Source organism: Zosterops lateralis (assembly GCF_965231275.1).
Source record: "Zosterops lateralis genome assembly, chromosome: Z".
Taxonomy (NCBI): domain Eukaryota; kingdom Metazoa; phylum Chordata; class Aves; order Passeriformes; family Zosteropidae; genus Zosterops; species Zosterops lateralis.
Genome location: NC_139800.1, coordinates 80,296,894 through 80,324,261, shown reverse-complemented (window position 1 = coordinate 80,324,261; position 27,368 = coordinate 80,296,894). Strand labels below are relative to the sequence as shown.

At 53.1% G+C, this 27,368-nt stretch overlaps 3 protein-coding genes across 3 annotated transcripts in view; 1 reads left to right on the top strand and 2 right to left on the bottom strand.

Annotated features, from left to right (window-relative positions):
* The window catches only part of LOC310922673 (stAR-related lipid transfer protein 8-like), a 50,578-nt gene extending 45,198 nt beyond the window's left edge, over positions 1–5,380 (bottom strand). Inside the window, exon 1 of the mRNA XM_083883407.1 lies at positions 5,298–5,380. The gene's annotated coding sequence lies outside the window, so the exon portion shown is untranslated. The remainder of the gene's footprint in view (positions 1–5,297) is intronic.
* A 3,144-nt stretch (positions 5,381–8,524) lies between these two features.
* On the bottom strand, positions 8,525–15,587 carry LOC310922674 (protein YIPF6-like; the record flags this gene model as incomplete). The annotated part of the gene is given in 8 exon segments (XM_083883409.1): positions 8,525–11,185; positions 12,521–12,678; positions 12,773–12,898; positions 13,574–13,616; positions 13,968–14,046; positions 14,590–14,718; positions 15,503–15,562; positions 15,564–15,587. Coding segments are annotated over 8 exon segments (738 nt in total). The 3' UTR covers positions 8,525–11,066.
* Positions 15,588–16,014: 427 nt separating this feature from the next.
* The window catches only part of LOC310923096 (oligophrenin-1-like), a 50,661-nt gene continuing 39,307 nt past the window's right edge, over positions 16,015–27,368 (top strand). The window contains exon 1 of the mRNA XM_083884187.1: positions 16,015–16,180. Within this exon, the coding sequence (XP_083740313.1) occupies positions 16,027–16,180 (154 nt within the window). The 5' untranslated portion in view covers positions 16,015–16,026. The remainder of the gene's footprint in view (positions 16,181–27,368) is intronic.

Genomic DNA, 27,368 nt, shown 5'->3' with positions numbered 1-27,368 from the left:
CTGCTTCAGCCATAACCCTGCCAGGACCTAGAGAACTGTGCCTGCTCACTCCAGTGGCATCGTGTCCTGCTCCCACTTCCTCCAAGAGCCAAAAAAGCCAAGCTAGCACAAATAGAAGCAGGCTGTCTCCTTCCCAGGCCCGGGAGACAAACCACAGCGGTTTCTGCATACTTGTGTAGCTTCTTCCTACCCGGTCATCCCAAAAGCATTCCAGAAATGCTACATCTTGGATCCTTCCTCAGCGTGCCAGGACACTATCCTCGGCAGGAATAGCTCCTGGGGACTGGGTCCCTGGGGAAGTGGCAGGAGCTGTGCACGCCAAATGTGTATTTCTGCTGAGTGGCACAGGGACACAGACCCCACTGCTGCATTTGGCTCTTCCCAAAATTCCTAAGGTACCCACTCCACAGGCAAGCTTACAGGACAAGCAGATGCAATATCCATTCATTCTATAAATAAATATGTGTGTGTGTGTGACTATCCTCCTCAGACCCACATGAGAACTCATTTTAAACTGGAGTTAATTTTGAGAAGCCGATTCTAAGGAAAACATCACCCCATACACATTCTCCAAGAGCTCCCCACTGCTCCTCACAGTGCCCAGAGGCTGGGATGGACCAGGATGCCACCAGCCAGCCCCAGCTGTGCCACACACATCCCCTGTCCTCCGAGAGTCACGGGACAGGGCCGGTATTTTGGAGGACAGGTACAGCCTCTTCCCACAGCAGATCATTCCCTGGAGGGTGCCGTGTCCCCGCGGCCGGAGCTATTTCTGTGCACTGATGAGCTATTGCTGTCCCGGCTGTCGCACAGGATCAGTGACAGCTCAGGCTGTGTCCCCGCTGGCACCGAGTGGTTTGTGATCGGGGGGCTCCCCTCGGCCAGCCGAGCCCCGAGCCGCCGGCACACGGGGATTTTCCACTTTCCTCCGCGCGCAGGCATTTCCCGAGGCTGGGAAGGGCGCAGCTCCCGCCGAGCTGGCGTTTCCCATTAGCATAGCGGGAACAGGGACCCTTTTCTTCTCCCGAGGCCGGACACGGGGCGGGTGCTGGCGGTGCTGGGGCTGTGACACCACGAGGGCGGTGAGAGCGGGACGGGGGGAGGGAGAACACGAGAAAACTGCAGCCCCGGGGAGGCAGAGAGGGCAAGGAACAAGGCTGAACCCCCCCGTGTGCCTCCGAGCGAGGGGCTGCGAGGCTGTGCCCGGGAAGGGCCAGCACACAGCACCCACCCCACGGAACCCCACAGCTCCCCAGGGCTGGGGCTCCACTCTGGGGCCACCCCTGCTCAGACCTCGGTGCCACCTGGTCTCTTCTGCCACCACCACGGCCAGGCCACAAGAAGCCAGCTGAGAGATGTGGATGCTCAAGGGCAGCAGAAGACACTCCCCAGTTCCCCATGAACCCACAGATTCTCCATGCCACCTGTGAGCCCCCTGCCCTCTTGCCTCCACTGCTTCACCGTTAAAAAGTTCCTCATTTAAAATAATCCTGATGTGCTCCGGTCTCCAGTGGCTCACAAGTGGGATGTGCTGGGCATGGACACTGCCTGTGACGAGGATGCAGGACACACGGAGCTGTCAGGATTGCCACACGAGCCACAGGCTGCACTGCAGCTCCAGCACTGAGGGAAAGCTTCTCTTTGGGACGGGCAATTAGGCAATTACTTAATCCCCACGTGCCTTGCGGCAGATGGAAGCGCTCGGGTGAGCAGGGCAGTACCCCAGAGAACCTCCTGGGGCCAAAGGCATCAATCCCCACATCCCACAGGGATGGAGCAGCCAGCTAATCCCATGGCATCCCCTCAGAACGCCCCTTCCCAAGGGCAGAGGCAGCACAGTGGGATGTCCCCTCTCCCAGCACTGGTGGCCCTTGAGTCCTGCTGAAGCTTCACCTTCCAAAACCAGTGACACTTTTGCTTAGCCCAGATGTGCACTGGACTCCCAGAGACATGCCAAGGGCTTGTGGCTTCAGCCAGGGCTGCAGGAAGCCCCCTGCACTCCCTGTCCCCAGAGGGGTCCTGGCACAGACAGGTCTGTGCATTTCCCCACACAGGACGCTCCAGTTTGCAAACACCAGTGAGAGAATTCACAAACACCGACTGATTTAGCACACACGCAAAACCAAACAAACTTTGCAGCTGACTAATCCTCACAGACCGGCAAAACCTCTCAGATTCACTGGAAAAAGAAAACAGCCCATGACAGTTTTGGGGAATTTCTGCTGCACCAATAGGGGGGTGCTCCTTGCCCCAATTCCCAGAGCCAGAAAATTTGGGGAGTTCAATAGAGGACTGGGGCTGTGCTCAGCATGGGGCTATTTAAATGCACTTAAAAGAGCATAACTGGTATGGTGATATTTTTGAGATACTACAGATGAGATACTCAAATTACAAATAAACACAAGTGATACAGAAGGAAACTGAGGGGTTTTGAGAGCTGCATTCTTATCCAATTTCAACTCCATTTGTATTCAAGCATTCAAGAGTTACTGTCTGGGGGTGTCTACAGAGACTCCCATGCAGGACAGAACTCCAGCAAAAACTTGCTGCTCCTGCTCTCTAATTCTCTTCAAGACGCCTTTGTGAAAACAAGAAATATAAATCAGGCTGCATTTTTAAGTACAAAAGGGGACATAAGAAGAATGCTCACCAGGCAGTTTTTCCTACCTCCTGGGAATAGCACTGAGCTGCTGGAGCCTGGCTGGGACATTAATCCCGGGACATTAATCCCCTGCCCCCAAGGCAGGCACCAGAGCAGCCCAAGGAATTGCAGCAGCTCTTATTATTAGCTGGAGCAGGGAGGCTCCCGTGGCAAAATGCCTGAGCACAGCATGGGGTGGGCTGGCAGTACACATGTGTACTCACACTTACACTCACACTCACCCCTGGTACCTGCCCCTGACAGCACACTCAGCAGCTAAAAAACAACCACAGGCGACAGGGACACCTCCTCCTTTGGCTGGCACGATCAAATGCCATTTAATAAACTGCATCTAGGCATCTAGGCTCCTTGGGTATTTTTGCACATAGTTCTGGTGACAGCTGCTGTCTGGGGAGGATCCCAGCCCTAATTCTGGCCAAGGGTTGGGATTAAATGCCAGGACAGAGGAATCTTGTCAGGTGCAGTGCTGGCTCCTTGCAAGGGCAGGTGTCTGCAAGCTGAATCTCTGGCATGAATTCACACCACCCTCCTCACTCGTGGAGGGTTGGGCCATTCATGTACCAGCTTTCCTACACCCAAATCCAGAGGTAAACCCTGTCTATCACAGCTTCTTGGGCAGAACTGAGGACATGGCATCAGTGCTGTGACACAGGATGGGAGATCTGACAGCTCCTGAGTGCCAACGATCAAATCCCCTGATAGCTCCAAGCATGCAGCCCCAGAGCAGGTGGGAGCACGGAGGTGACAGGATCCAGGGGCTTTTGCACACCCACCAGTGCCCAGTTTGTCACTCTCCAGCACTCTGGGGTCTCTGGAGGATTGCCACCATGACCCACTGCCTGGCTCCACCACAGTGCCGAGTCCAGTGGTAGGAGACCCTCCCCAGTTGTCCTCAGGAGCCTGAGATTGCTGTCAAACCCCACCAGAGCCAGGCTGGTCTTGTGGGCACCCTGAGAACAGAGCACTGCAAAGCTGAGGGGTTTCAGGGCACAGGCAGGCAGCAGCAGTGGGGTCTGGCAGGGATATGGTTTGCTTCTCCCTGTCAGAAGCAAACAGCATCAGGCACATCTTCCTTTGACACCTGTTCAGTCAAAACCACTGCCCAAAGATGTACTTTCCTTCAGGAATGGACAAGGAGAGACATTCCATGCTCAGGCACACCAAGTGCCCATGGTGCCCATCCCATGCCCATCCCCTGCTCCCGGGCACCACACCCCAGGATATTTCCAGGCTGGACAGGAGCCACGTGCCTCTGCCAGCCTTCTCTGGGGATGCCAGGAAAGGCTCTGAGGCAGCTTCAGAAAACCCTTTATGCCAACCCTCACACACACAAAGCCTCATTATGTGACAGCGAATTCTTTTCGCCCCCTGCGGCCACGGGGGCTGCCAGGCTTGTCCTGGAGAGGGATCCTGCTCCCAGCCCCGTGCCACAGGGCTGAGCTGCAGCCACCTGCTTCCCCACTCCAAAGGGAACCAAGAGGTAGAAGAGGTTTTTTGGGGACAGGTCCTGGCTGCAGGCAGAGTGCAGAGCAGGCTGCCCCCACACCGTGTGCTGGGATGTCTCAAGCTTCTGTTCCTCTGCTGGGAAGAATTCCTAAGGCCTGAGAAAGAAGAGACAGCAGCTCCAGCCCAGACCTCAGCCCCGTGGGTTTTGCTAAGGGAGGGCTGAGTTATGGGGAGAGGAAGGACTTAAATCAATGCCCAGGATAAATAATTGTATGTTCTGTTTACGATCCTGAGACACTGACACAAAACATCAGAAAAAGACTTGAAAAGTTCCAGAAAACACTGGTGAAATCCAGCAGTTCTCCCCGAGCTCTGAAATTCACCCTTTGCCTTTCTCCTGTAGATATCAATGAGCTTATCAGGCTTCTGTCTTGCAGGAGCAGCAGCAGCTGTGAGAAGCACAAGAACAGAGATAGGGATGGGGAAGCACCAGGAGAACAGCCATGGGGACCAGGCTGCTCCAACGGCTCCATTGGCCCCCACAGCTACTCTACTCTAAGGGCTCCAGAGCCTGGAGCTCTCTGCAACCAAAATAACCAGGACCAGATGTTTTCAGGGCCACTATGCTCACATGAGTTTCTTGTAAGCACAAGGTCTCAGAAAGGTACAGAAATGTCATTGGGACCTTCCAGACAAACAGGTTCCACAAGGAGCACAGACACTGCAGTGAGTGAGCCCAGCCAGGAGCCTGTGGGCCCACAGGCACAGGGAAAGCTGAGAGAAAAGCCCACCATGCCCAGACCAAACACAGAGAAAAACAGCCTGTGCCAATTCCCCCTGGCCAGGAAGGCTTGTCCTCCCTGGAGGACCTTGGGGGAACATCTTCTACCCTTAACCCCTGACACACTCTCTGCTCTGCTTGGCCACTACCTCAGGATGAACAGAAATACAGTTCCTATTTGGGAGAAACCTCTCAGGGTACTAAGATCAACTGTTAAAGGATACAAAGGCAACTTAACACACTGGATTTGAACATCACCAGCCTGAAGCATGAGTTTAGAGTAAAAGAGAAGACAAAGCATCCATGTCTGCCAGAGCATCCCAACCTCAGGACCAGCTGGGAACCTCTAGGGAGCAGGGAATGGAGCACAGGGAACAGGCACTCACAGCCACCATGTGGAACACTTACCAGACGTCCAGGACGTGTCTTCACTTCCCCAGGAGACACAGAGAAGGCATTAACCTCATCTTCCTTGCAGTCTAGGGCATTGTGGGCTCTCCCCAGGTCTGCCCCGAGCAGCCCCACCTGATCTGTTTCGTTGTGCCTGAGCACGTGCCCAGGCTTTGTCTGGGAATGTTCACCAAAGGCCAACACTTGACTGCTGCTGAAAAATTTATTGTGGCCTGTAGCATCCCTGCTGTGCCCTGCAGGTCCCTGTGGGAGGTTGATAAATCTTGATCGCTGCCTCCTGGTTCTCCTGGGAAAAGATCCCCAGAGGGACAGCAAGGATTTGTCATGGATCAGCTCATAACCAGGCTCATCCTCAGGGCTGCACGCGCTGCTCCTTGGACAGAAGAAGCCATAGACACCTTCCTCATCTTCAGCTGATGAGGAAGAGCATGGGGTGGAGGGCTCATCCTGCTGGTCTGGAGACACTGGTGGCTTTGCTTGGTGCTCAGGGATCCTTGGCTCCATCGTCCATGGATGGAGCCCTCACTGCCACTGGCAAATCTGGCAATGCAAAACCACAACTCATTAGCAAGGACCACACAAGAGACTTTTTAACATTTATTTTGCTTTTCCTCATTTTCCTTTCCATTCCATTTGATTAGAAAGGGGTGTTATGGTCCTCATCCTAGGAACCTCCATGGTCTTCTCACCAGACCATGCAGACCCACAGTTACAACTCAAGCAGCTAGGTTTGTATTCTTCATTTCTCTCTTAAAATACCAAACTCCCTCTATACTTCCAGAAGAGGGCGTGCTTCACATCGTGCCCTTTTAATTTTTGAAAAAAAGTGCCTTTTGCATTTGCCTGGCAATGCAGAGCTGGGGGAAGAGCAGGGGTTTGGAGAGGACTTGTTAGGATGGATTTCAGGTGCTGTCTGAGGTGTGTTGCAGGCTCCTGGGAGGAGCTGAGGCCAAAACTTCTGCACAGGCAGGAGAAGTTTGGCTGAGGCAGGGAATCGCTCTGTCTCCTCCCACCTGGGAACAGCAGGGAAGAACAGAGTTCCCAGGTGGCAGGACCCTGCCTGCCCACGTGCCCCACTGTCCCCAAGGCTCTGATGACGCTCCCTTGCTTCCATCAGCAGCACAAACAGCAGCTGCTCAGACACAGAGGGCTCTGAGCACAGATCTGGCGAGGTACCAGGCATGGGGAAGCCGTGGCACTCCAGAAAACTTGCCCTGTTCCCTTCCTTGAAACGTGGGCAGAGGGGACAAGGTTCATGAAGAGTAACTCGGGCAGAAACACCAAACCGTCCTTCCCAAGTCAGGAAGTGCACTTATTATTGGTTCTTATTCCAGCTAGGATTCAGACTAAATAGAGCAAACCTTCGCTCTTGTCTCCCAGAGACCCTGAGCCCCCCAGCACAGGCACTGCCCCCTGACAAGGTGACAACAGAGCAATACAGCAACCCTTACGTCTGTCCCAGCAGCTGCCCCCGGTGCTGGGCTGTCACACCTGCCCTTGGTGACACCCTCCCCAGTATCCTCACTGAGGAGCCCTCCCTGCTGGACACAGCCTGTCCTGTCCCACCCATCACTGCCCTTGCATTGAGTACCTGCGACGTGCAGATTCAGCAGCCTCCAGCCTGACTTCCAGCTCCTGCAGCCATGTCACCTGGTTTCCCTGCCAGGAGAGCCAAAGGTCAGGAACCGGTTCACAGTCCCAGCTGTCAACAGCAGCACTTTAAGGATTACTTCCTGATTTTACTGGGAAAGTCCTTCCTTCCACTGTCACCTACCCCATTCATTTGCCCTAGGGTACAATTCAGAATATTTGCCTTGAAAGATTAGCTTGGAGGACAAAAATGCTAAACTTGAGCTTTATTCAAATTAAGTGTAACTACAAAGCCCAGAGCTGCACTTGGGAACAGCTCATTTGAGTGGGACACTTACATTTCCAGGACTGGTAAACGGTGGTGGGTTGTGGGGTTTTTTGTTTGGTTTGGTTTTTGGGGGGCGTTTTGGTGTTTTTTGGTTTAGGTTTTTTGTGGTTTTTTTGTTTTTCGTGGGTGTTTGTTCTTTTTTTTTTTTTTTTTTTTTGGTTGTTTTTTTTTGGGGGGGGGGGTTGTTTGTTTTGTTTTGTGTGGTTTTTTGTTTGTTTGTTTTTGTTTGTTTTTTGTTTGGGTTTGTTTTGTTTTGTTTTGTTTTGGGGGTTTTTTTTTTTTTTGGTTTTTTTTTTTGTTTTGTTTTTGTTTTTGTTTTTGTTTTTGTTTTTGTTTGTTTGTTTTAATGCCCCTCGTTGAATGAGAGTGTCTTCTTGCCCTGAGCAGGCAGAAGCCCAGCGGCAGGACCAGGTGAGGCAGCATAGGCCGAGCTGGTGGTGGCAGCTCACACTTCATCTCCCGGGGCTGCCTGCGAGCCCGGTCCCCGGCTGTGCCACCCAAAACCACGGGGAGGTGACAACTAAGCTCCAAAAGGCCGCCAGGGATAGCGCGGTCTTGCCGCCCTCTGGTGACCACCGGGCCACGGTGGCTTTCCCCAGCCCCGCAGCCCATGCTCGGCACAGGGGCAGTGTGTCCCTGATGCCACCAGCTCCGGGACAAGGCTCCCTAGCCAGGGTCGTGCAGTGGATGTTCTCATTGTCAGCCCGCAGCACAGAGCGAGGGCACGGACAAACTCCTTCCTGGCCGCCGCCACAGATCGTGGTGTTTAATTGCCGTCGGTTCATTAGCCACTCAGGGCTAATGAATATCCATTCACCCATCAGGTCCCTTCCTACAAGGTTTCTGCCTGCCAGGTTCAGCCCCCAGTGAGTGACCCCTGGCCAGCACCGCTGAGGCACACACAGGTCCCTTGGGTGGCTCCTGAGACCCCCTGGCCCTGAAGTCACTGGAACCCCGATTTTGGGATATACCAGCACCACTGCTCCTTCTCTGAGCAATGAGCACCAGCAGGATCCGAGCCTGGCCAGGCGGTGTCCCAGGGCTCTGGCACTTACAGAAAACATGTCCTGCTCTCCATGTGGGGCCAGGGGACACCAGGGTAGGGACTGGGGAGCTTCTCCTCTCCTGCCCCAGCCAGGACAGGGGAGCTCCTGGTACTGCAGGTGCCACAGGTACAGAGACCACTGAGCACAGAGAGCACTGAGCTTCCAGCCACGTGTCACATTGCCCACAGGATTTTCCACCTATTTGCATTTTTCAAGTTAAAACAAATAATTTCTTCTCCTTTTTATTGGTATTAAATAGATCAAAATTATACGTGTACAACAACTTCTGCTAATAAACAGTATTAAAAAAAATCCTAGTAGGAAAGAAAGCCTGGTTTGTGCATTGGAACATCAGCCATTTCTCTGCAGAGCAGTTCAAATACCCCATTATAGGCAACACAGCTGCTTCTCCTTGCCGCCCATCCCCAGCAGCTTTAAACAAGAAGGAAAAGCCTTTCCTCTTGGAAAGCACAAGAGTTCTTACCAAGGTCATTTCCAGCACAAATTAAATCTCTCTGTTATGGTGACAGGGATCACTCCCCTGCAGCGCCCTTGGGAGGGATGTGCTGCACACCTGTCTGGGCAGGATGAGGGACATTCAGGGAGCACTCACAGGTGACACCAGCACTTAAAGGGACTATCAATCAGCTGCATTAATTCTAGGTGTCTGCAAAAACGAGCTCGAGGCGTTTTGCTTCCCTGAACCAAAATGGTTTGGTTGTGTTTAATTGTGCCCATGTCCCCTTGGCTTTGGGACCACCCTCTGGCTGAGGGAGGACTGGTTTTGTCACAGCAGGGGCCCTGCAGGACCTCCAGGGGTAGCTGAGGAACAAATCCCAGTTTGGGCTTTTTGACTTTTTGAAGTCATGTAAAATTTTTTCAAAATATTACTGGATCCATTAAAGGCTACTCCAATTATCCTTCAGACAGAACAGCAGCTCAAGTCACAAAACTCAGTGAGAATCCAAGGATTTCTCTGAAAGTGTGGTTAAATTCTTGCAGGACAGAAAGATTTGGCTCAAGGAATTCCACCATAGCCATCAACAGCTTTACCATCCACTTCCCTTGAATACTTCTTTTCAGCTTCAAAAAGCTGAACTACTATCTGAATGAAAGAAAAACTGCACACTTAAAAGAAAAAACACATTCCATACCAGCAATAATTTAATGGAAGCTTAAAAATTCCCCTTTCCATGGTTCCCATGTCTACGAACCACAGCTGCTCCCCTCCAGCCCCTTGGTGACACAGCCAGGCCCTGCCACACACAGCAGCTCGTTATCCCCAAATGCAAAAATGCACTTTTAATCTGAAAGTCAGCAATTTCCATCCCAGCTCCCACCCACTGCCAGTGTTTACAGCACAGATTGCTCTTGCACATACAACTAGAAATTAGGCACATTCACACCTCAGCAGAATGCACAGACCTCAGCTTCAGTCTGCACAACTGTAGGAAAAAGGACATTTTACAGCAGCTTTTTGATCACAGATACTTCATGGATTGCTGACTGAGAACAACAGACAACAGGAATCATTTCTGTAGTTTCCAAAAGCAAGTCCCAGCTCCTAGTGTCTGTGCCAGAAGACACCTAACTCCTGCACACCTGTACCCTGGAGAGGTACACGATGAACCTGCAGTGACTGGAAGAGCCCTCTCCCTTTCATTGAAGTATTAAGCAAAATTAAAACCCCACAAAACAACCCACAGAACAGTGTCTGACATCTCATGGGAAGTACAAGAGAACAAAATACACATTTGCACACATTTCTTTGCTGTCCCTGTGAACAACCACAGGAACAGTCACACAGAGGCAGGTGAGAGCAGAATTCACATCCTGCTTCCAACACCTCTAGTACCATTTACTTCTCTTCCTTCAAGCTGTTTTAACGCTTTGGGGCCAAAGCCCTGGTACAGTTTTTCAGACCCAAACAACCTGTGCAGCAAAACCTCAACTTCCTGCACAGAACCCCTTGTTTTTATCATATATAACATACTCATGGTACTTTCCAAGGATTTTTTGCTTCCCGAATGCAGAGTGAGCACCCAGTCTCTGCTACAAAGCAGTTTCAGCCTTTCTGCAGGACTCTGAGCTTTGTTCCCTGTGGTCACAGGTCTGTAACTTGCAGTGAGACCAGTCCCCTCATGGATGCACTGCTGAAGGCACCAGGCTGGAACTCTCTTTCCTGCCACATGAAGGGATGGACTCACACAACACATGGATATGGGCAAAAGCAACTCCCTGCCACCAGCTCCAATCCCCTGCAAAGGGACCCAACTGAGTTTTGACTGAACTCTCCGTTCCTGGGAAAGCCCCAGTCCCTCAAGGCTCTGAATGTGAATCCCCACCACTCTATAAGGGAATGAAAAGGAGTCAGACGTGTCTCTTTCCTCTCCACACATCATTGCAGTGAAGTTCTATGATTTGATAAGGCATTTTTATCTTCAGTGAGAATCCAAGCACAGGCAGGAAATCTGCCAAGTCGTGAGAACTTCATCTCCCAACAGCTTGAAAATCCAGGATCTCCCGCTCTCTCCTCAGATGGAACAATCCCTGTCCCAGTGGGCACTGTTTATTTAACACCAGTACAGAACAGGGCTAAATAAACCCCTCAGCAGCTGGACCTCAGTATCTTTCACAAAGAGGGACACACAAATGAGCACTTTTTTGCAGCTCTCTGGCTTTATCCCACAACCTGCCTTTTTACAGTATCCCTATATATAAATTAGAAAGAGATAAAGCCAAGGATTCACTGCAGCGTCCATGAACAAGTCCAGCCCGTGTGCCAGTCCCTCGGGATGGTGCTCACTGGGGAGTGAAGGTCAGGATCATCCAGCTGATGACGAAGTAGAAGAGGAAGATGGGGTACACGACGAGTGCCTTGCGGTTGGGGGGCTGGCTGTCCGCCAGGAATGCCGTGGATGCTGTGGAGACACAAAACACGTGGAGCAGGAGCAGCAGAACCCCCACAGCCCCCACTGCACACAGCAAACTGCACTGCAATTGTGTTGGAAAAGAAAACACTGCTCAAACGAACGGACTGTAATCGCCAAGTGCAACTTCCTTTATCGTACAGAATGACAAGTCATGGAATCATGGAATCACAGCATGGTTTGGCTTGGAAGGGATATCCAGTTCCACTCCCTGTCCCACAGCCAGGGACACCTTCCACTAGCCCAGGTTGTTCCAAGCCCCGACCAGCCCGGCCACAAATGCTGATTAACACTATACAGTGAGAGCCAGACTTACAGATAAAGAACAGGAGAAATCGTGCAAATGCATCTCTGTAAAATCAGCATTTTCTAATAGTATTTATAACATAATCATACAAAAAAACACCAGTCTCACAGAGTTTAACACTAAATCATCATCCTGCTGCCCAAGACAATTTGCATATGACCATGGAAATCGCCAGGAGCAGAGGCTGAACCTCTGCCAGCTCAAGGACTGGAAGAACTATTTCTCCAGCCCTTCAGCAGCCCAGGGACACCTTAGACTAGAGCATCCCTTGGTTTTGCCTGAGGGAATTAATCAGAATCATTAGGTTGGAAGAGACCTCCAGGATCATCAAGTCCAACCCAACCCTAACCTCAACTAAACCATGGCACCAAGTGCCACATCCAGTCTTTTCTTAAACACATCCAGAGATGGTGAATCCACCACCTCCCAGGACCATTCCAATACTTTATTACCCTTTCTGTAAAAAACTTTCTCCTGATATCCAGCCTGTATTTCCCTTGGCACAGCTTGAGACTGTGTCCTCTCCTTCTGTCAGTTGCTGCCTGAAGAAAGAGACCAACCCCACCTGAGCACAGCAACCTTTCAGGGAGTTTTAGGGAGTGATAAGGTCACCTCTGAGTCTCTTTTTCTCCAGGAAAAACAACCCCAGCTCCTTCAGCCATGTTTGTGGGCTTGTGTTTGTGTTCCCAGCCCCTCACCAGCCTCATTTCCTCCTCTGGATGTGTTCAAGCATCTCAATGTCCTCCCTAAACTGAGAGGCCAGAACTGGACACAGCACTCAATGTCCTTCCTGAACTGAGGGCCCAGAGCTGGACACAGCACTCAATGTCCTTCCTGAACTGAGGGGCCAGAGCTGGACACAGCACTCAATGTCCTTCCTGAACTGAGGGGCCAGAGCTGGACACAGCACTCAATGTCCTTCCTAAACTGGACACAGCACTCAATGTCCTCCCCAAACTGAGGGCCCAGCAGTGCACAGGGCTCAATCTCCCCAGGCAGAGGCCCGGGCGAGGACTCACCCAGTGTGGACCAAGCGAACATGGCCCCCACCACGATGAGGCGGACGATGAAGCTGATGGTGCCCCCGCCTGCCAGCAGCACCAGCCTGCACACCAGCATGGCCACGGTCAGAGGCATCACACAGTACCCCAGCACACACAGGCTCTGGAAGAAGGAGCTGCACAGGGAGACAGCAACAGGGAAAGGGCAGTCAGGCCAGGCAGGGCGGAATTCCGTGCACAGGAGCTGCCGGGGAATGACTCTGCACTCACATGGTGCCTCCCAGGAGCTTCGAGTTGAGCGTGATGACAACGGCCCCAAACCAGATGATGACAAAGACCTCGGCAAACTGGGGCCCTCCGTCATCCTTGCTGTCTGCAGAGCCACCCTGCAGCATCCTGGAGTGGGGAACAGGGAGAAACAGCTGCAGTGGGGAACAGACAGGTGGAGGAATCAGCATGGATGGAGTTTTTCCCAGAATGGAGTAGGTGCCAGAGCAGGAGCCCCAGCACTGATCCCCAGTTATGCTGCAGGCCCATAGTTTTACATCCATTTTGTATTTTCACTATATTTCAGTTTTGCAGAGGAAAGGAAAACTGTTGTGGCTTGACTGAGGTGATTTCAGCCCATCTGTTTCCCTGTTTTGAGGGCTGTGAAAGCATGCAGAAGGAAATCAAGCCAAGGACAACAGGCTGAGATGGAAATTAAAGTACCAAAGTTTTGGTACACCTCATAGCAGCAGAGTAGTGTGTGATTGAACAAACCAGCCTTAGAGAAACCTTTGGAATAACTACAAGTGGATTAGGACAACTTGAGACACCTTCAGTAAAAACATTCCTATACCAGGGGAACAGGAAGAGTTCATCCTTAAGTCCTAAATTTAGGGACAGGAGGTTCTAATGGGCTTGCAGTGTCACAAACACATTTTATCAGAGAACTCAACCAAGCAGTGCTCACACAGGACAGAGAGGGATCAGGTGAAATTGATCTTAACACATTAATTAGTAATTTTTAATGCCTCACTTCCCTCATGTGCTGGGCTACAAAGCCCCAAATTCCCCCGGAATACTCACAGAGCCAGGGCGACACACAGCACCAACGGGCCCCACAGATCCCCTGCAAGGGAAAGGAAAAACACATTACAAAAGTCACAGAACCACCCCAGTTCTCCTTTTTAGGGAATCACAGAGACCCCTGGCCATCTCCCAAGGTGCCTCTTTCCACATCTCACTGCTTTACAGTTTTCTTATTCAGCACTTTACACCATGACCTACAATAAAATTCATTCAAGACCCACCAGTTGTTAAAACTCCCTGTTCCACCCATCCTGGCCCACACCACCCTGTCACAGAGCCCTGGTGACACCCTGGCTGTCAGCTCTGCTGCTCAGCATGCTCAGCACTCCTGAATCCCTGTCCCACTGGATTCTGCCTCCCCTCTGGAGGTCAGGAAGGGCCCAGCACGTACAGTCCCTGAGGAGTGCACTGCTCTTCCTGGGATACATGACATGGACAAACTTCTTCCCAACAGCCTTCAGGTCCCTCATCTGAAACAGACACAAAACACTTTCATTAGTCCCCCCACAAAAATCAGAGCTCCCAGCTAAAGCAAAGAGACAGAAGTAAAAGGACGTGGATTGCAAATCAGGAGAGGATCCAACCCAAGAAGTTCTGTAGCATCCTCTGCAACAATGATTACTTCTCCTACATTCCCTAACAACCACAGCATCACATCCTTTTTCTTAACAAACACAATATTCTATCGTTTAATAACACCAGAATATAACCCACCATTTGTTTGCTCCTCTAGGAAAAGAAAATAAATAAAAAAATACTTTTCAGTCAGTAGAGTTTCTCACAAGCTCCCACTCAGCTCTCACATTGATTTAAAGACGACAGAGAAACTCTGGGCCACAATTCAGACAGTTTTTGACCCACAGGAATTTGTTTTACAGGAATTGATGAGTCCTAAAACCACCCCCACTGAAGTACAGATTGAGCAGAGCTGTGCAAAAACACAGGTTTTGCACAACAGCTGCCAAAGACACCAGAAAATCTGAGCTTTACCCCAACCACAGGCTCAGACTCACAATTGTATCCTTGACTGGCTCATCCAGCGTGGAGTAATCCTCATCAGGAGAGCTAGATCCCACAGGGACAGTGATCTCCCCTTCCACTGGAATATCCTGGGATATGGACACATCTGCCAGACCTGGGAACTGAATGGGAACAAACCTTTAGGAAGAAACACAAACATGCTCGTGTGCCCTTCAGATGGGTTGGGGATGGCCAGAACTGCCCAGAATTCAGGGATACAAGGAATAAAAGGTTCTGCAGCCAGGCCAGGCAGTCTCTGCCCGATGTGAGCTGAGCAGGTGTGTGTGAACCTGTCCCCTGCCACCTCCAGAACCGCCCTCGGTGTTTAGTTCCGGCAGCAGTAACTGAAAGAAGTAAAAAGCTGTGTTTTAAGGGAGGTGACGCCTGGGGGCTGCACAGCCGCACCATCCCCCGAGTACCCGCGTTTAACAGCCCCGGGGAGCCGCACGGACACCGCCAGCCCGGGCACACACCGAGGCTGCTCGGGAACCAGGACTAACGGGGCCGATACCCTCCCCGCCCGCGGGCGAGGAAGGCTCTGAGGTGCCCGGGGGGGAAGGCGAACAGGGCACACCCGACCGGTTCCACGGCAAACTCTGGGCCAGGCAGGGCACGGCGGGCACGGCGGCTGCCCAGCCCTGCGCCTGACCTTGCGCCTAGCCCTGTCTCCTTCTCCTGTCGCCTTCCTCGCCCCCATCCCCGGCCCCTTTCCCCGTCCCCGCCCTTCGGACGAGCCGCTGCACGCCCAGGCCTCCAGACTCCGCTCTGCCTTTGCCCGGCACCTGACCGGCTGCCTAGCCCCGCTCAGGGAGAGAGGGCAGCCCGAACGCCCCCTGCCCGCCCGCAGCCCGGCCTCCCCGGTTCCCCTTTTGGCCCCCGTACCTGTGTCCCCCCGGCCGCACTCACCAGGCTCTCCCCGGCCCCGGCCCCGCTCCCCTCCGCCGCCGCCATCTTGGCCGCCCCGAGCGACGTGGAGTCCACGTGACGTCATCACCGCGCGCCGCGCGCGTCACGCGTCACGGCGTCCATGGCAACGCGTGAGGGGCGGCACCGCCCCCACCGCCCCGCCGGCAGGGGGCGCACCGGGCCCGGCCCTCAGGGCGGCGGCGGCAGCTCCCGGCCCGGACTGTGCGGGAACGGACCGTGCGGACCGAACCGAACCGGGCCGGGCTGAGCGGGCCGAGCAGGCGGCTCATCCCGGACTACACCTCCCGGCGGCAGCGGCGCGGCCGGAAGCTCGGGAGGGTGGGCGGGGGTCGCTGGGCCGAGGCGCGGCGGCGGGAGCGGGCGGGGAGCGGCGGGCGGGGCGGGGCCGGCGGGCGGGGCGGGCCCGCGGGATGCCGGCGGCGGCGAGGGGCGCCCGGGGCGGCGGCGGAGGCAGCGCTCGGTAGGGACAGCGGAGCCGGGCCGGGCCGAGCAGAGCGGCGGCCATGGGGCACCCGCCGCTGGAGTTCAGCGACTGCTACCTGGACAGCCCCGACTTCCGAGAGCGCCTCAAGTGCTACGAGCAGGAGCTGGAGAGAACCAACAAGTTCATCAAGGAGGTGATCAAGGACGGCAACGCGCTCATCGCCGCCATCCGCGGTGAGCGGGCCGGGGCGGGGGGCCGGGCAGGGCTCGGCCGGTGGCTGGGGTGTGTCCTGGTCCCGGGGCATCGCCCGCAGCCCCGCGCCGGAGCCGCTTGGGAGCCGTGCCCTGCATCGCTGGCGTTCCCCGGGCAGCGGCCAACACCCCCGCCGTGTCCCTGTCCCCGCGCTGCCACCACCCCTGGGGACACCCCCAGGGGATGGGCCGGATCCCCCGTTCCGCTGGGATGACACCGGCGGCGGGACCGGCCGAGCTTCCCCTGGCATCACCCCGCTGGTCTGGGGCCGGCCATCCCCGTTCGGGGAAGGAGCTCCGTTATCCCGCGTCTCCCGGGCGCGGGGGGAGCGCGGCGGGCTCGTCGCCGGGCATCTGGTCACCGAGAGCTGCAAAAAGCTCCTGGGGCCCGCCGAGAGCCTGAGAGGGGCCCTGCAGCGCCCTGCGCCGAGCTCTCCTTTTGTTGTCGGTGTTCTGTCATAACGTAGATCACGGATGATGAGCGTTTCTCCCAATGAAATGTCGATTTCAGTGTTGGCTTTACGGGAGGTGCCCGTGCAGAAGTGCTGACAGATCACCTGGGCCGGGTTTGTGTCACCTGAAACCGCCAAAGCCCCACGTGTTTGACAACTGACCTTCTGACTGCTTAGATTTGTTTTCTCTCCACCTCTGTGGGTACACCTTCCTGCACACACCTTCCCTGTGTCGTCTCCCATGCCTTCCTGGACTCCGTGCTCTTAAAGGTCTTTTCCAATCCAAACGATTCCGTGATTCTCTGCTGTTATCGCTGGAGCAGAATCCAGGCCCAGGCCAGCAGAGCATCCACGGGGGCAGTGGAGGGACACAGACAATCCACGCTGGTCACACACACAGTTTTCCTGCCAGCTGGTTGGTTTCAGTTGGTGTTAATAGGTTTAGCTGCTGCCCTTTTGTTCAGAATAATTCAGAGCTTCCTTGTTATCGAGGCCGTGGCTGGAATAGCCCGTGTTTGCCCATCTGGAAGCAGCAGAGACAAAAGCTGGTGTGACTGAAACTGCCGACATCACTGGGCTGTGAGACCCAACGTGGGTACAAAACCCCAAATCTCTGCACAGTGCAGGGAAGAGGAAAAAAAAAGGGGGAATCAGAGGGATTAAAACAAACCTGCTTGCTAATGGAAATGCTTTTCTTCATCACTTTGTTCAAAACCATTTCCCTTTTTAGTGTTTGTAGTGCACAGGGATGTGAGGGATTTTGCTGGGTCAGCAGACCCGGCCCAGGGAGACTGGCCAGGGAGGAAGGGCAGAAGCAGAAGAAAGCAGAGCACACCCAGACAGCACTGAGAACCCCCCAGGGCTGAGGATTTCTGGCCTGAAATGCTGTGGGGTGTTGCTATAGCTGATCCAGCAGGCTGCCAGGGAGGTGCTGGGGACAATCCTGCCTGGGCTTCCACCAGCTCCCTGTGTTTAGCTAACAGATACCCTTAAAAATAAATCTGTCTCTGAATCCTGGTGGAAATCTGAGGTACTCACTGGGCATGGCCTCACTGTGACCAGCTGGCAGATCCCAATGTCCACTGGGACAGCCACGGCTGACAATCCCTCTGTGCCCCTTGACAGGGTGGGGTGGAGGTGCACTCAGCTGCTGGGATGCAAAAGTGGTGGTGATCCCATCAGGAGACTGAGATCCAATGAGGAGAGAGGGTGAAGTACCTGAAGGGCCCTACAAGAAAGGTGGAGAGGTACTTTGGACAAGGGATGGAGTGACAGAACAATGGGGAACAGCTTCAAACTGAAAGAGAGCAGAGTTAGATGGGATAGTGGGGAGAAATTCTTTCCCTGTGAGGGTGCTGAGGCCCTGCCAGAGGCTGCCCAGAGAAGTTGTAGTTGACCATTCCTGGAAGTATGAGGAATGAGGGGGGCACTTTAGGAGGCTTTAAACTCCTTTGACCTTTCATAGATTAAGAGAAACTGGTTCCATGCCTTCCACCCAGCTGGAACAAATAAAATTCTGGGGTGAAGCTCTTCCAGGGGCCTGCAGCCCCCCATATCCTGGGGAGGGTCGTCCTGCAGTCACAGCCCTACCAGTGCTGCCTTTGAGTGTGTCATTTTCTCTTGTTGACTAACACCCCTCCAGCAGCTGAGTAGTCGCAACAACGTGGGACACCATAAAGAAACAAAGTATTTGATATTGCCAAGTGGGGAATTAAACTGACGAAAGCAGAGAGTAAGGGAATGCTATTGTTCATTTGTAACAGGCTTGGGTGTGAAAGCCAATAATCAAAAATAATATTTTGAGTCAGAAATGAAGATTATTTTTGCTGTACAGTTGGCTGCATCCCTTGTTTTTTGTGCCAAGAGCGTGGAGAGTCACTGGCAGTGCCAAGTGATGATGCTGGTCCCACACGTTGTTCTGGCACTGCTGAGACCACCATGGCCTGTCCCTGGTCAGGAAGGAGAAGGACTGGGAGATGTCTGTCCCTTCATGTTGGTGCCCATCCTCTTGGAATGGCCAGGATCAGGACCTGCTGTGGGCACTGGGGATTTGGCTCTAACAGCAGCTTGTCCATGCCCAGAGCTTGCCGTGGCCAGTTCTGATGTGACAGAGGAGCCTCTCTCAGGGTCCATACTCTAGGCCACCAGGGTGTCTCCATGTTGTGGTTCCATGGCACCACTGTGGCTGTAAGAATGGCTGCTTCACAGCAGTTTCTTTCTGTGCTTCAGTGTGGGTTCCTTTAATCTCTCCTGCTCACTGTGCTCTGCTGTGTGTATGATAATGCAAAACCACCTATTTCCCCTGTCTTTGATCTTCTCTCCCAATTTAATGGAGTAGGAGAAATGTCAGATGGCGGCTTTTCTCATTAGTACCTGTGAGTGCTGTGATGGTGAAAATTGTCCTTTGAAGCTTGAAGAGCTGTGAGCTCTCATGCAAATGTTGTGTATGTGGTTTTGCACTTGATTTCTGTCCAGCGTGGAGCTCTGCAGAGTGCCTGGGACTGTGCTGGCACTTCCCTGTCTCCCCCAGCACTGTGAGCACTTCATGCTGAAGGATGATGTGATAAAGGAATGTGTAGGGACTGTGTGAGCTTTTCCCCACGAATGGGGTCCCACCATCATCATCATCATCCCTGCAGGTCCTGCAGTGGTGTGTGTGGTGTGTCCCCTGAGGGAAATCCTGTGTGTCCCCCAGCGTGGCAGACCTGTTCTGGGCAGGTTTCTGTGCTATCAGTGGATGTAGTGCCTGGGGGTTTAATGCTGTGGAGCGTGGGAAGCAGTGTGGCATTGGAATGGGTTATTTTAATGGGATTGAAGCCACCCAGAGTAGCCTGTCTGCCCAGTTCCCCAGAGCCCCATGTCCTGGTTCATGGGAAAGCTGTGGAGACAATGGCTGGAATCTGTTCCTGCAGTATGTTACAGCCAGGTCCTGGGGACTGTGTCCAAACACCCTAAAGCTCCTCTGGAAAACGGGGAAGAAAAAGGAGTCTGTCCCACACCGGGAGAGGCTGCAGCTCTCCGGGCAAGCAGCAGCTTTGCTGGGAGGCACAGCTGGGCATTGAGGTGCTGCAGTGACAATGTCCTGTCCCACAAAGACAACTTAGCCATGAGACAGTATGGAACAAGGGAGAAATGACCTGCTGGAAAATGCATCACTCTCCTCCAGCAGTAATGTGATCTCTTGTACTTAGCAGCTCCTTGCTGGTCTTCCTCATCTCACTGGGGATTTCAGCCAGTAAGGGCACCAGTTACTGCTGGTAACTTGTAAAATTGTCTCCTGACTTCCCAGCTCTAATTGTCTCAAAATATATCACATCCAGAGCCAGACCACAGCTCTCCCTGGGAGCATCTGCACCCTACAGGCATCCTCAGCCAGGTGGGCAGAGGGGGTCTCTGCAGCCAACAGCTGCTGATGAAGCAGCTCCTGCTCCTAGGCTGCAAGCTCTGAGCACACGAGTAGGGCCCCAGTTGGTGCAAATCTAAACCAGACACGCTTTAACTAGAGTCTAAAACACAATAGCAGAAAAAAGAACAAAAACCCTCCCAAAAGCCAACTCACCCCCAGCGCCAGAGCTGTATCCTCAGTGCAGGCAGGAGAGACAAGGAGCCAGCACAGGATTTACCAGATCCAGCTGCAAGGCAGATCCCACCCCATGTTCCAGGGCTCAGGGAAGTGTCTGCTGGGTTTTGCTCACCCTGGAGCAGCTCTCTGGCTGGGCAAGTTGTTGCTGTTGGGTTTGCTCTGCCGGTGGCTGAGGCACCAGGCTGGGCACAGGATGGTTTGGCTGTGCTCTGATGGCCCCAGGTCTGATTCCTTCTCCCTCATTCCCTCCCTGCTGCAGTCCTGAGCTCCTGAGCCTCCCCCTCAGGAACCACTGGCTTCTGCTGGCTACAGCTGCTCCATCCATGCCCAGGTGTGCCCAGGGCTTGGTTTGTTTTAAGAAACCCAGAGCAGGAATGACTGGCAATGGTACCAAGCCAGCCCTGTCCCTGCCAGCTCAGGGGCTGGCAGGAGGGCTCTGGACCAGCCTTGGTCCAGCTTAAACAAACCCATGTGCAATATTTTGTCATAGCTTTTTCCAGCCCAGATATGCTTCCCAAGGTCTTGCCTGTGTACAGCAGCACAAGGGGCAGGGACAAGAGGTGAAGTCATTTTTGTGTGTTTGATATTTTTTTCTTGTGCTGCATATGAGACATGCAGAGAGCTTTTCATCCATCTTCTACTGCCTTTTCTGGCTCCTTCCCTGGGAGGATGTGGGGTGTTATCCATGTTCTGTGTGTCTCACAGCCCACGGCTCGCAGCAGTGCTGCTGCTGACCTAAGAGTTTCCTCTTGAGTCACTGTATGAAGACTCAGCTTTTCTGCCTTTTTTCTTGAGGTATTGTTGAGATATATATTTTTTTTCCTAATGCTGTTGGTGGCACATTGATGACTATAGATGTGGCATCTCATGCTTTTCCCCAGGCTTTTCACAGGTGGCTTCTGTCCTGCTGGGTGCCAGCCTGGCTCTGTGGTGTGCCCACTCCGTTCTGCTGCAGCACACAGCCAGACACCTGTGGCACATCCTGGCCATGCTGCATTGTCCTGCCTGCCCACAGCATGGCTCTGGCACTGATCCCTGGCTGCCCAGCCATGGATCTGAGCTGCAGGGAGAGCCTGCCGTGCCAGGTTGGGCTGTTCTCCAGGGACAGAGGGGTAGGTCCTGCTGTGGGGGCTGCAGTGTCCAGAGCACTGCCTGGCAGGAACACAGAGGCTTGGAGAACTGTGGCTTCGTAGAAAAAAAACTCTGGTGAACAATCAGCACAGTTTACAGGTACTGAGCAACAAAATGCAGCAGCTTTGGAAGTGCTGGAGAAGTTCAGGAGGCAGCAGTTATTTTTCCTTACTCAGCATTAAATGAATCTTCCTAAAAGCTTCTGTGTGAGGTTCCGACACGTGTGAATGAGAAAGCTTTAGGAATCTTGTTGTTTCTGTTCTGAGGATGGTGGATTGTCCATGCTGGCCTGTGTTGTGTCTCTGGGACTGTCACTGCTGGGAGCAGAGATCCCAGGCCGTGCTGTCTGTTTTCTTCTGAGGCATATTCAAACCTGGCCTCTCTGCTCCGTGTCCTTTCTTGTCACTGAATTCTTTATGCAGGTGAACGTGCAGTCGTGAGTTGTTCAAGTGATGATAAGAGCAGCAGAATAGCCTGAGATAAAGTCTATAAATATAAGCGCAGCCCAGAAGTCACTTCATCTCTCAGTCTGGTCTCTCTCCTCTTTATCCTGTTCCCCCAGCCAAGCCTGATTTTAAAGAGCCTGAGGATGTTTAAAACAAGAGTAGATTTACTGATGTTACTAAACTTTGTAGCTGTGAGAATGGAGAACAAGGGACACAATCTGTTACTGTTGCATCAAAGGATGCAGAGCATTGGGGGACGCTTAGAGGTGGAAGCACAAAGCCAGACCACCGAGTCCTTGCAGAGGTGCCCAGAGTGGGGGTAGCTCTCACCAAAACCCCCCTAAGTGTGCTGTGCAGGTCAGGCTGCCCCGGTGTCGGTCAGGCTGAGGGTGCCCAGGAGTCTCCCGAGAGGTGCCAGCTGGTGCAGGACAGGCCATGTCCACGCTGGCATCCTCTCCCAGCCCGGATCAGGAGGGATGCGCTTTCCTCCCCGCACCGAACCATTTCGGATCGCTGGTGAGCCGCCGGCGATCCCTCCCTGGCGTGCTGTGTGACTCAGCTGGCCTCCCGCCCGGCCCCGCTGCGCCCTTATCGAAGGAAACTCTGAAATCATCTGTGCTTGGAGCGAGCGCGGCTCCCTCGCCCGTCGGAACCTGCCCTGCCTGCGGAGGGGGGGCTGCAGGAGATGCATGGGAGGGCTCTGCAGATCATGGGATGTCTCTGTGGGGATTGCTCGTGCTCTGCCCCGGATAAGAGTCCGTTGTTTTCATGTTTGTTTTCCTTGTGTCCGTCCTGCCTGTGCAGCGGGGAGCCGCGGATCTTGGAGCACACCCTCTCCTGCCGCTGACGCCAGAGCACCGTGCCAAGAGCCTGCTCGGCTGCTCTCGGAGCCGGGGGCTCTGGGTGGCCTGGAGCACTGCAGGGATTTCTGCAGCTCTGCCCTCGCTCTCCTGATGCCCCCGGGAAAGCGGCTGCTGCCCCTCCCTGACAGCTCACTCCTCCCGAAGGAGAAGAACATCTATTTGTTTTCCGTGGCTCAGCTTTGTGTATTTTTGTTTTTCAGAGAGTCTATCCTTCATTCCCCAGCCCGAGGACCTGTCCCCAGGCTGGTATTCTGAAGGCGGTGACTGTCTTCTGTGGGACAGTGATGTAAACAGGTGCATAAATAGGTGCAGCAGCCAGAGCCACCTGCCAGCCTCGCCCTGCTTCCACCTGACTGCCTGCTTGGCTTCCAGCCCCAAAGTGTCACCGTGCTGCCGCAGCCACAGCTCACCTGGCACTGCCATCCCCAGGGCTCACCTGGTACTGCCATCCCCAGGGCTCACCTGGCCATCCCTGCTGCAGGGGCAGGCATCCAGCACCCTCTGTGCTGGGAATTCTCAGGAAAGCTCCACCCTTGAAGCTTGGAGGCTTGAGGGGTTTGGGAGCTTCTGACTGCCCAGCCCAGGAACTGCCCACCACCACTTCACTTCCACCAGCAGCACTGGTGCCCACGGAGCTGGGCAGTGTGCCCCAGCTGTGGCTCTCCCTCCTACACCCAGGTTCATTGCACTCCAGGGCAGTGCTGGGCAATTCCCTGGTGTGCAGACAATCAGATTGGGATACTGGGTGATCTGAAATTGCTGCAGGTGTGGCAGCACCAGCCCCATGATTGGTCTGTGGTGAGCCAAAGGTCTGTGACAGCGTTTCCTCCTTTGTGACTCTTCTCTGTCTCTGCGACCCTGGGAGCATTTATTTAAAAGACAGTTGCCTTATTTCTTACTGCGCATTTCAGCACTTGATTTCTAAGGCCCCTCATCTCTTCTTAACTTCCATTTCAGTTGGCCACGTGTTCTGGGCTGGCTGCCCTGTGTCTCTTTCCAGTTTTGCTGAAGCAACTCATCCAGCTTTGCAGGGCCGCAAGGTTGATTTGAAAGGCCAGCAAAATGCCAAAGGGGAAAAAACGATTCTCTAAAAAGTTCAGGCTTCCAAAGTGCAGTTTTACCCATGGCTCATCCTGAGGATCACTAAGGGAAGTGCTGATGCCAGTGGGAGTTTTGCTGCTGTGGAGAGAGCAAGAGCCAGGCAGGAGGCTGTGCTGCAGCATCCTATGCTGCCCTTGTATTTCAGAAGCAAAAATCATTTAAAAAAAAATCATCCAACACGCTGTCCCTTATGAAAGTATTAAACATACAGCCCAAAGTGCCACTCTCTAGGAAACCAGTTCAAGCTAATGAGTGTCACTGGGAGAATTGTGTGTTCCATGGCTTTGCTTTGAAATGTGGCCCTGCTGCCTGATTCTCTTCCTGACCAATGGATCTGTCACTATGGAGGTCTTGGAAAGAAAATGCTGGATAGTTTAATCCAAGGGAGGGTGAGAGTGCATCCTTCTCCCAGAAGCTGTATCCCACATCACTCACTCCTAGGTTTCTCCAAAACAGAACAATATACCCCAAAACTTTGTTGTCCTTCCAGTCTTGCTTGGTTGCTTTGTGTTTTGGTTGGGGTCTCAGGCAGGTCACTCAGGCTCATGTTGCCAAACTTCTGAGCTGCTGGTGAGGAGACCTATGATCTCCTTGTGCTCCAGCCATCCAGGAAAGCCCCTCTGTGTGTTTAACTGCCTTGAGCTCAAGGTGCAGCCTCGTAACCTTTGCCAGCTTTTCTGGAGTACGGCAGGTTCAGCAGAGCTGGTTTCCTTCAGGCAATGAGGGAGATAAAGCAGGCGTGAGAATTATATGATGAGTGTGAACCATTTGCTGTCTGGGTCCTTGGGTATTTAATTTAACAGTAAATAAGAAAATAAGCCTGTCAAGCACGTTTGGGCACTACCCACAAGGCTGGCTGGGCAAGGAGAAGAATTCATGAGAATAAATGATTGAAGTTTAGGACAGGAAACAGAAACTGTGGAGGGTGGGGGGAGAGTGGGAGGGGGATGTGTGACTGGATGGTCCAGAGGGCAGGTAACCAGCTTGCAGAGCAAAAGATCACTGATTAAGGAGAGGTAGTGAGAAATGTTTTTTTTACTGAGAGCACAGCTCTGCTTTTCTGCCTGGAGCCTGGGCTGGACTGGCTGTGAAAGGGAAGTGGCAGCTTATGAACAACTCAGTCAATGAAGGGCTGATTAGGAGAGGTAAATGTGTGGCAGAGTGTGAGACATCCAGTAGATTCCTTTGCGAGAGATTTGTAAAGCACAGCTAAATATAGCAAGTTATTTTTAGCAGTTCATGCTAGCCACTTACTCCTGGCAAGTGGAAAACCCGTGTCAGTGTGGGAAAAATGGCCTTTGTCCAATGTGTCAGGGTTTCTGAGTCCCCACAGAGCCTTCAGGGGCACTTGCGGACGGCTCGCCCTGGGTCAATGCCAGGCACTGCCTGGACTGGGCCGCTCTGTAATTCCCTAGTGGTGAGCATCTCTCCTCTGTGCAGCACCCAGAGGGCTGGATTCCTCGCAGGATCCTGTGTGGATTTGGGACTATCTAGAAGGGTGACCAGATGGTTATTTTTTTATCCTCTTCTGAGAAATTCTACTTGTTCCTGTGTTTGAGCAGCACTCTACAAATGGAATTTGGGAGTGTTCCATGAGTCAGGGCTCGTTACTCCTGGTCCTGATGGCACATCTGGACTCAGGGTGGGGGCAGTTCATGGCTTCCCAGGCTGACGTATTTTTGTGGGACAGAGACTGGGGACTTCATGCAGGTAGTACACACTGTGTAAATCCAACAGCTCAGAGCAGAGTCTGGTCCCTTCACCTCTTACTTTGTGTGTTGGCTCCTAAAACTCTGCTGCAAGGACAGAGAATTCCCAGGAAGCTGAGGGTCGGGTACTGTGTCCAAAACCTTGTCCCCAGGGTGGTGATGGTGATCAGCTCCTTCTCCTTAGTGATGCAGCTCCCTAGGGAATTCTTTGGCGGGAGTTGGTAACAATGGCCACATTATTTTCCCCTCAGGAATCACAGCCCTCTCTCTGCATTCTGGGAAAAGTGGCATTTCTCATGCTGTATGTATGCCGTGCACAGCTCTCCACCAGGGAGGAGAAAATCATCCACAGGGACCATTAGCAGGAAATATAGGTGTATCCTCAGCTGCTGTGTGTCAGGGTCTTGCCATGTTTCCCTGACAAAAATGGATTTCTAGGGTTGAGATCCCAACTCAAAAATTTCCATGTCTTAAAATGCTCTTGTTTAAGGGCAGAGTGAACTTCTATTGTCTTTTGTTTGCTTGTTTGAAAGAAAAGTGTGTGGCCGGCTGTGATCGTTCTGGTTTCAAGCTGGAGAAGAAGAAAGCAAAATGCAAAGATGGAGCTCTTGCTTAGCTTTGCTCTGGTTACTGGCACTGCCACAGCCAAACCCGGGCTGTGTTTTCCCTATTGATTCCTTACGGGTTATATTCATGGATTGCTGAAGCTGTGACTGAGTTGCTCTGGCACTGCAATCTGTGGGTCAGGCAGATGTAGAACCTCAGGAATTGCTTTTTCCCCCATGGAAGTCTCTGCTGGCTGCTCTTCCCTGGGCTACCCATGCGTAGGTGCAGGCAGGGAGACCAGTGAAAGTCACTTCACACCTTCCAGTGTGGGCCGGGACATCCTGCCCCTTCCCAGGAACAGGACAGGGATGCTGTAGCCCCATCACTGCTCCAGCTGGATCAGATTAAACTCAGGACTGCCCTTCAGGAAGTGTCATTGGCCAGTGATTGCAAAGATGATGGGGTTGGGGGACGGCATTTTTTTTGGTTTTTTCCTCCATTATTTGCAGTGTGATGGGGATTAGCCGAAGGGCTGTTGAACCCATTGCTTGCTTTGCCCCTTTGCTTCTGGAGAAGCAGCAATTCCCACCTGGCTGTTTCCCAGGAAGAAGCAGGGTGGTGCTGTGTATACCAGCTGCTGCACAGCCAATGAGGGTCATATAAACAAGAGCTATTTGGGTGTGGATAATGAGGGTGAGGGTGCTGGCAGCCTGGCCCTGGCCAATGTACCCTCCACACCTACTCTCCTGCACAGCTGATGTTCTGTTGGTTTTTTAATTGTTTCTTTCTAAAAATCAGGCTGTTCTTTGCACCTGTGTCACACTGATGTCCCATGGTATCCCTGTAGTGTTAAATGAGGAAGCCCAGGCAGGGCCCTCCTGTCCTAGCCCAGAGATCCTGCTGGTCCCCATAAGCTGTCAGCACTTGCTTGTCACAGCCACTTCTATTTCTATGTGCTCAGAGGCATAGTTTCCTCCCTTGGGAACAGTGGACCATTGCAGTCACACAGACTGAGATCTCTGAGTTGCAATTAAGTAAAGCTAATTAAGGATATGCACCTGTGACACCTCGAGCACTGCAGACTCTTGAGCAGCACCTCCGTGCCCCATTTTCTGGCTGTGTGTGCTCACTCTGTTCCCACATGGTTCTCACCTGTGGTGATGGTTTCCTTCTGGTTTAGAGTCTAAGCACTGGAAGAAAAAGCAGCAGCACAGCCTGGTTTGGGGCTCTGCTCGTGTTTGTGTTTTGCCAGGAACCTGTGGCTTTTGCAGCGGTAGCAGCAGTTCTTTAGTTTGTGGTTTTTGGTTACCTGTGGTTGCTGTCAAAGGTAGAAATGAGA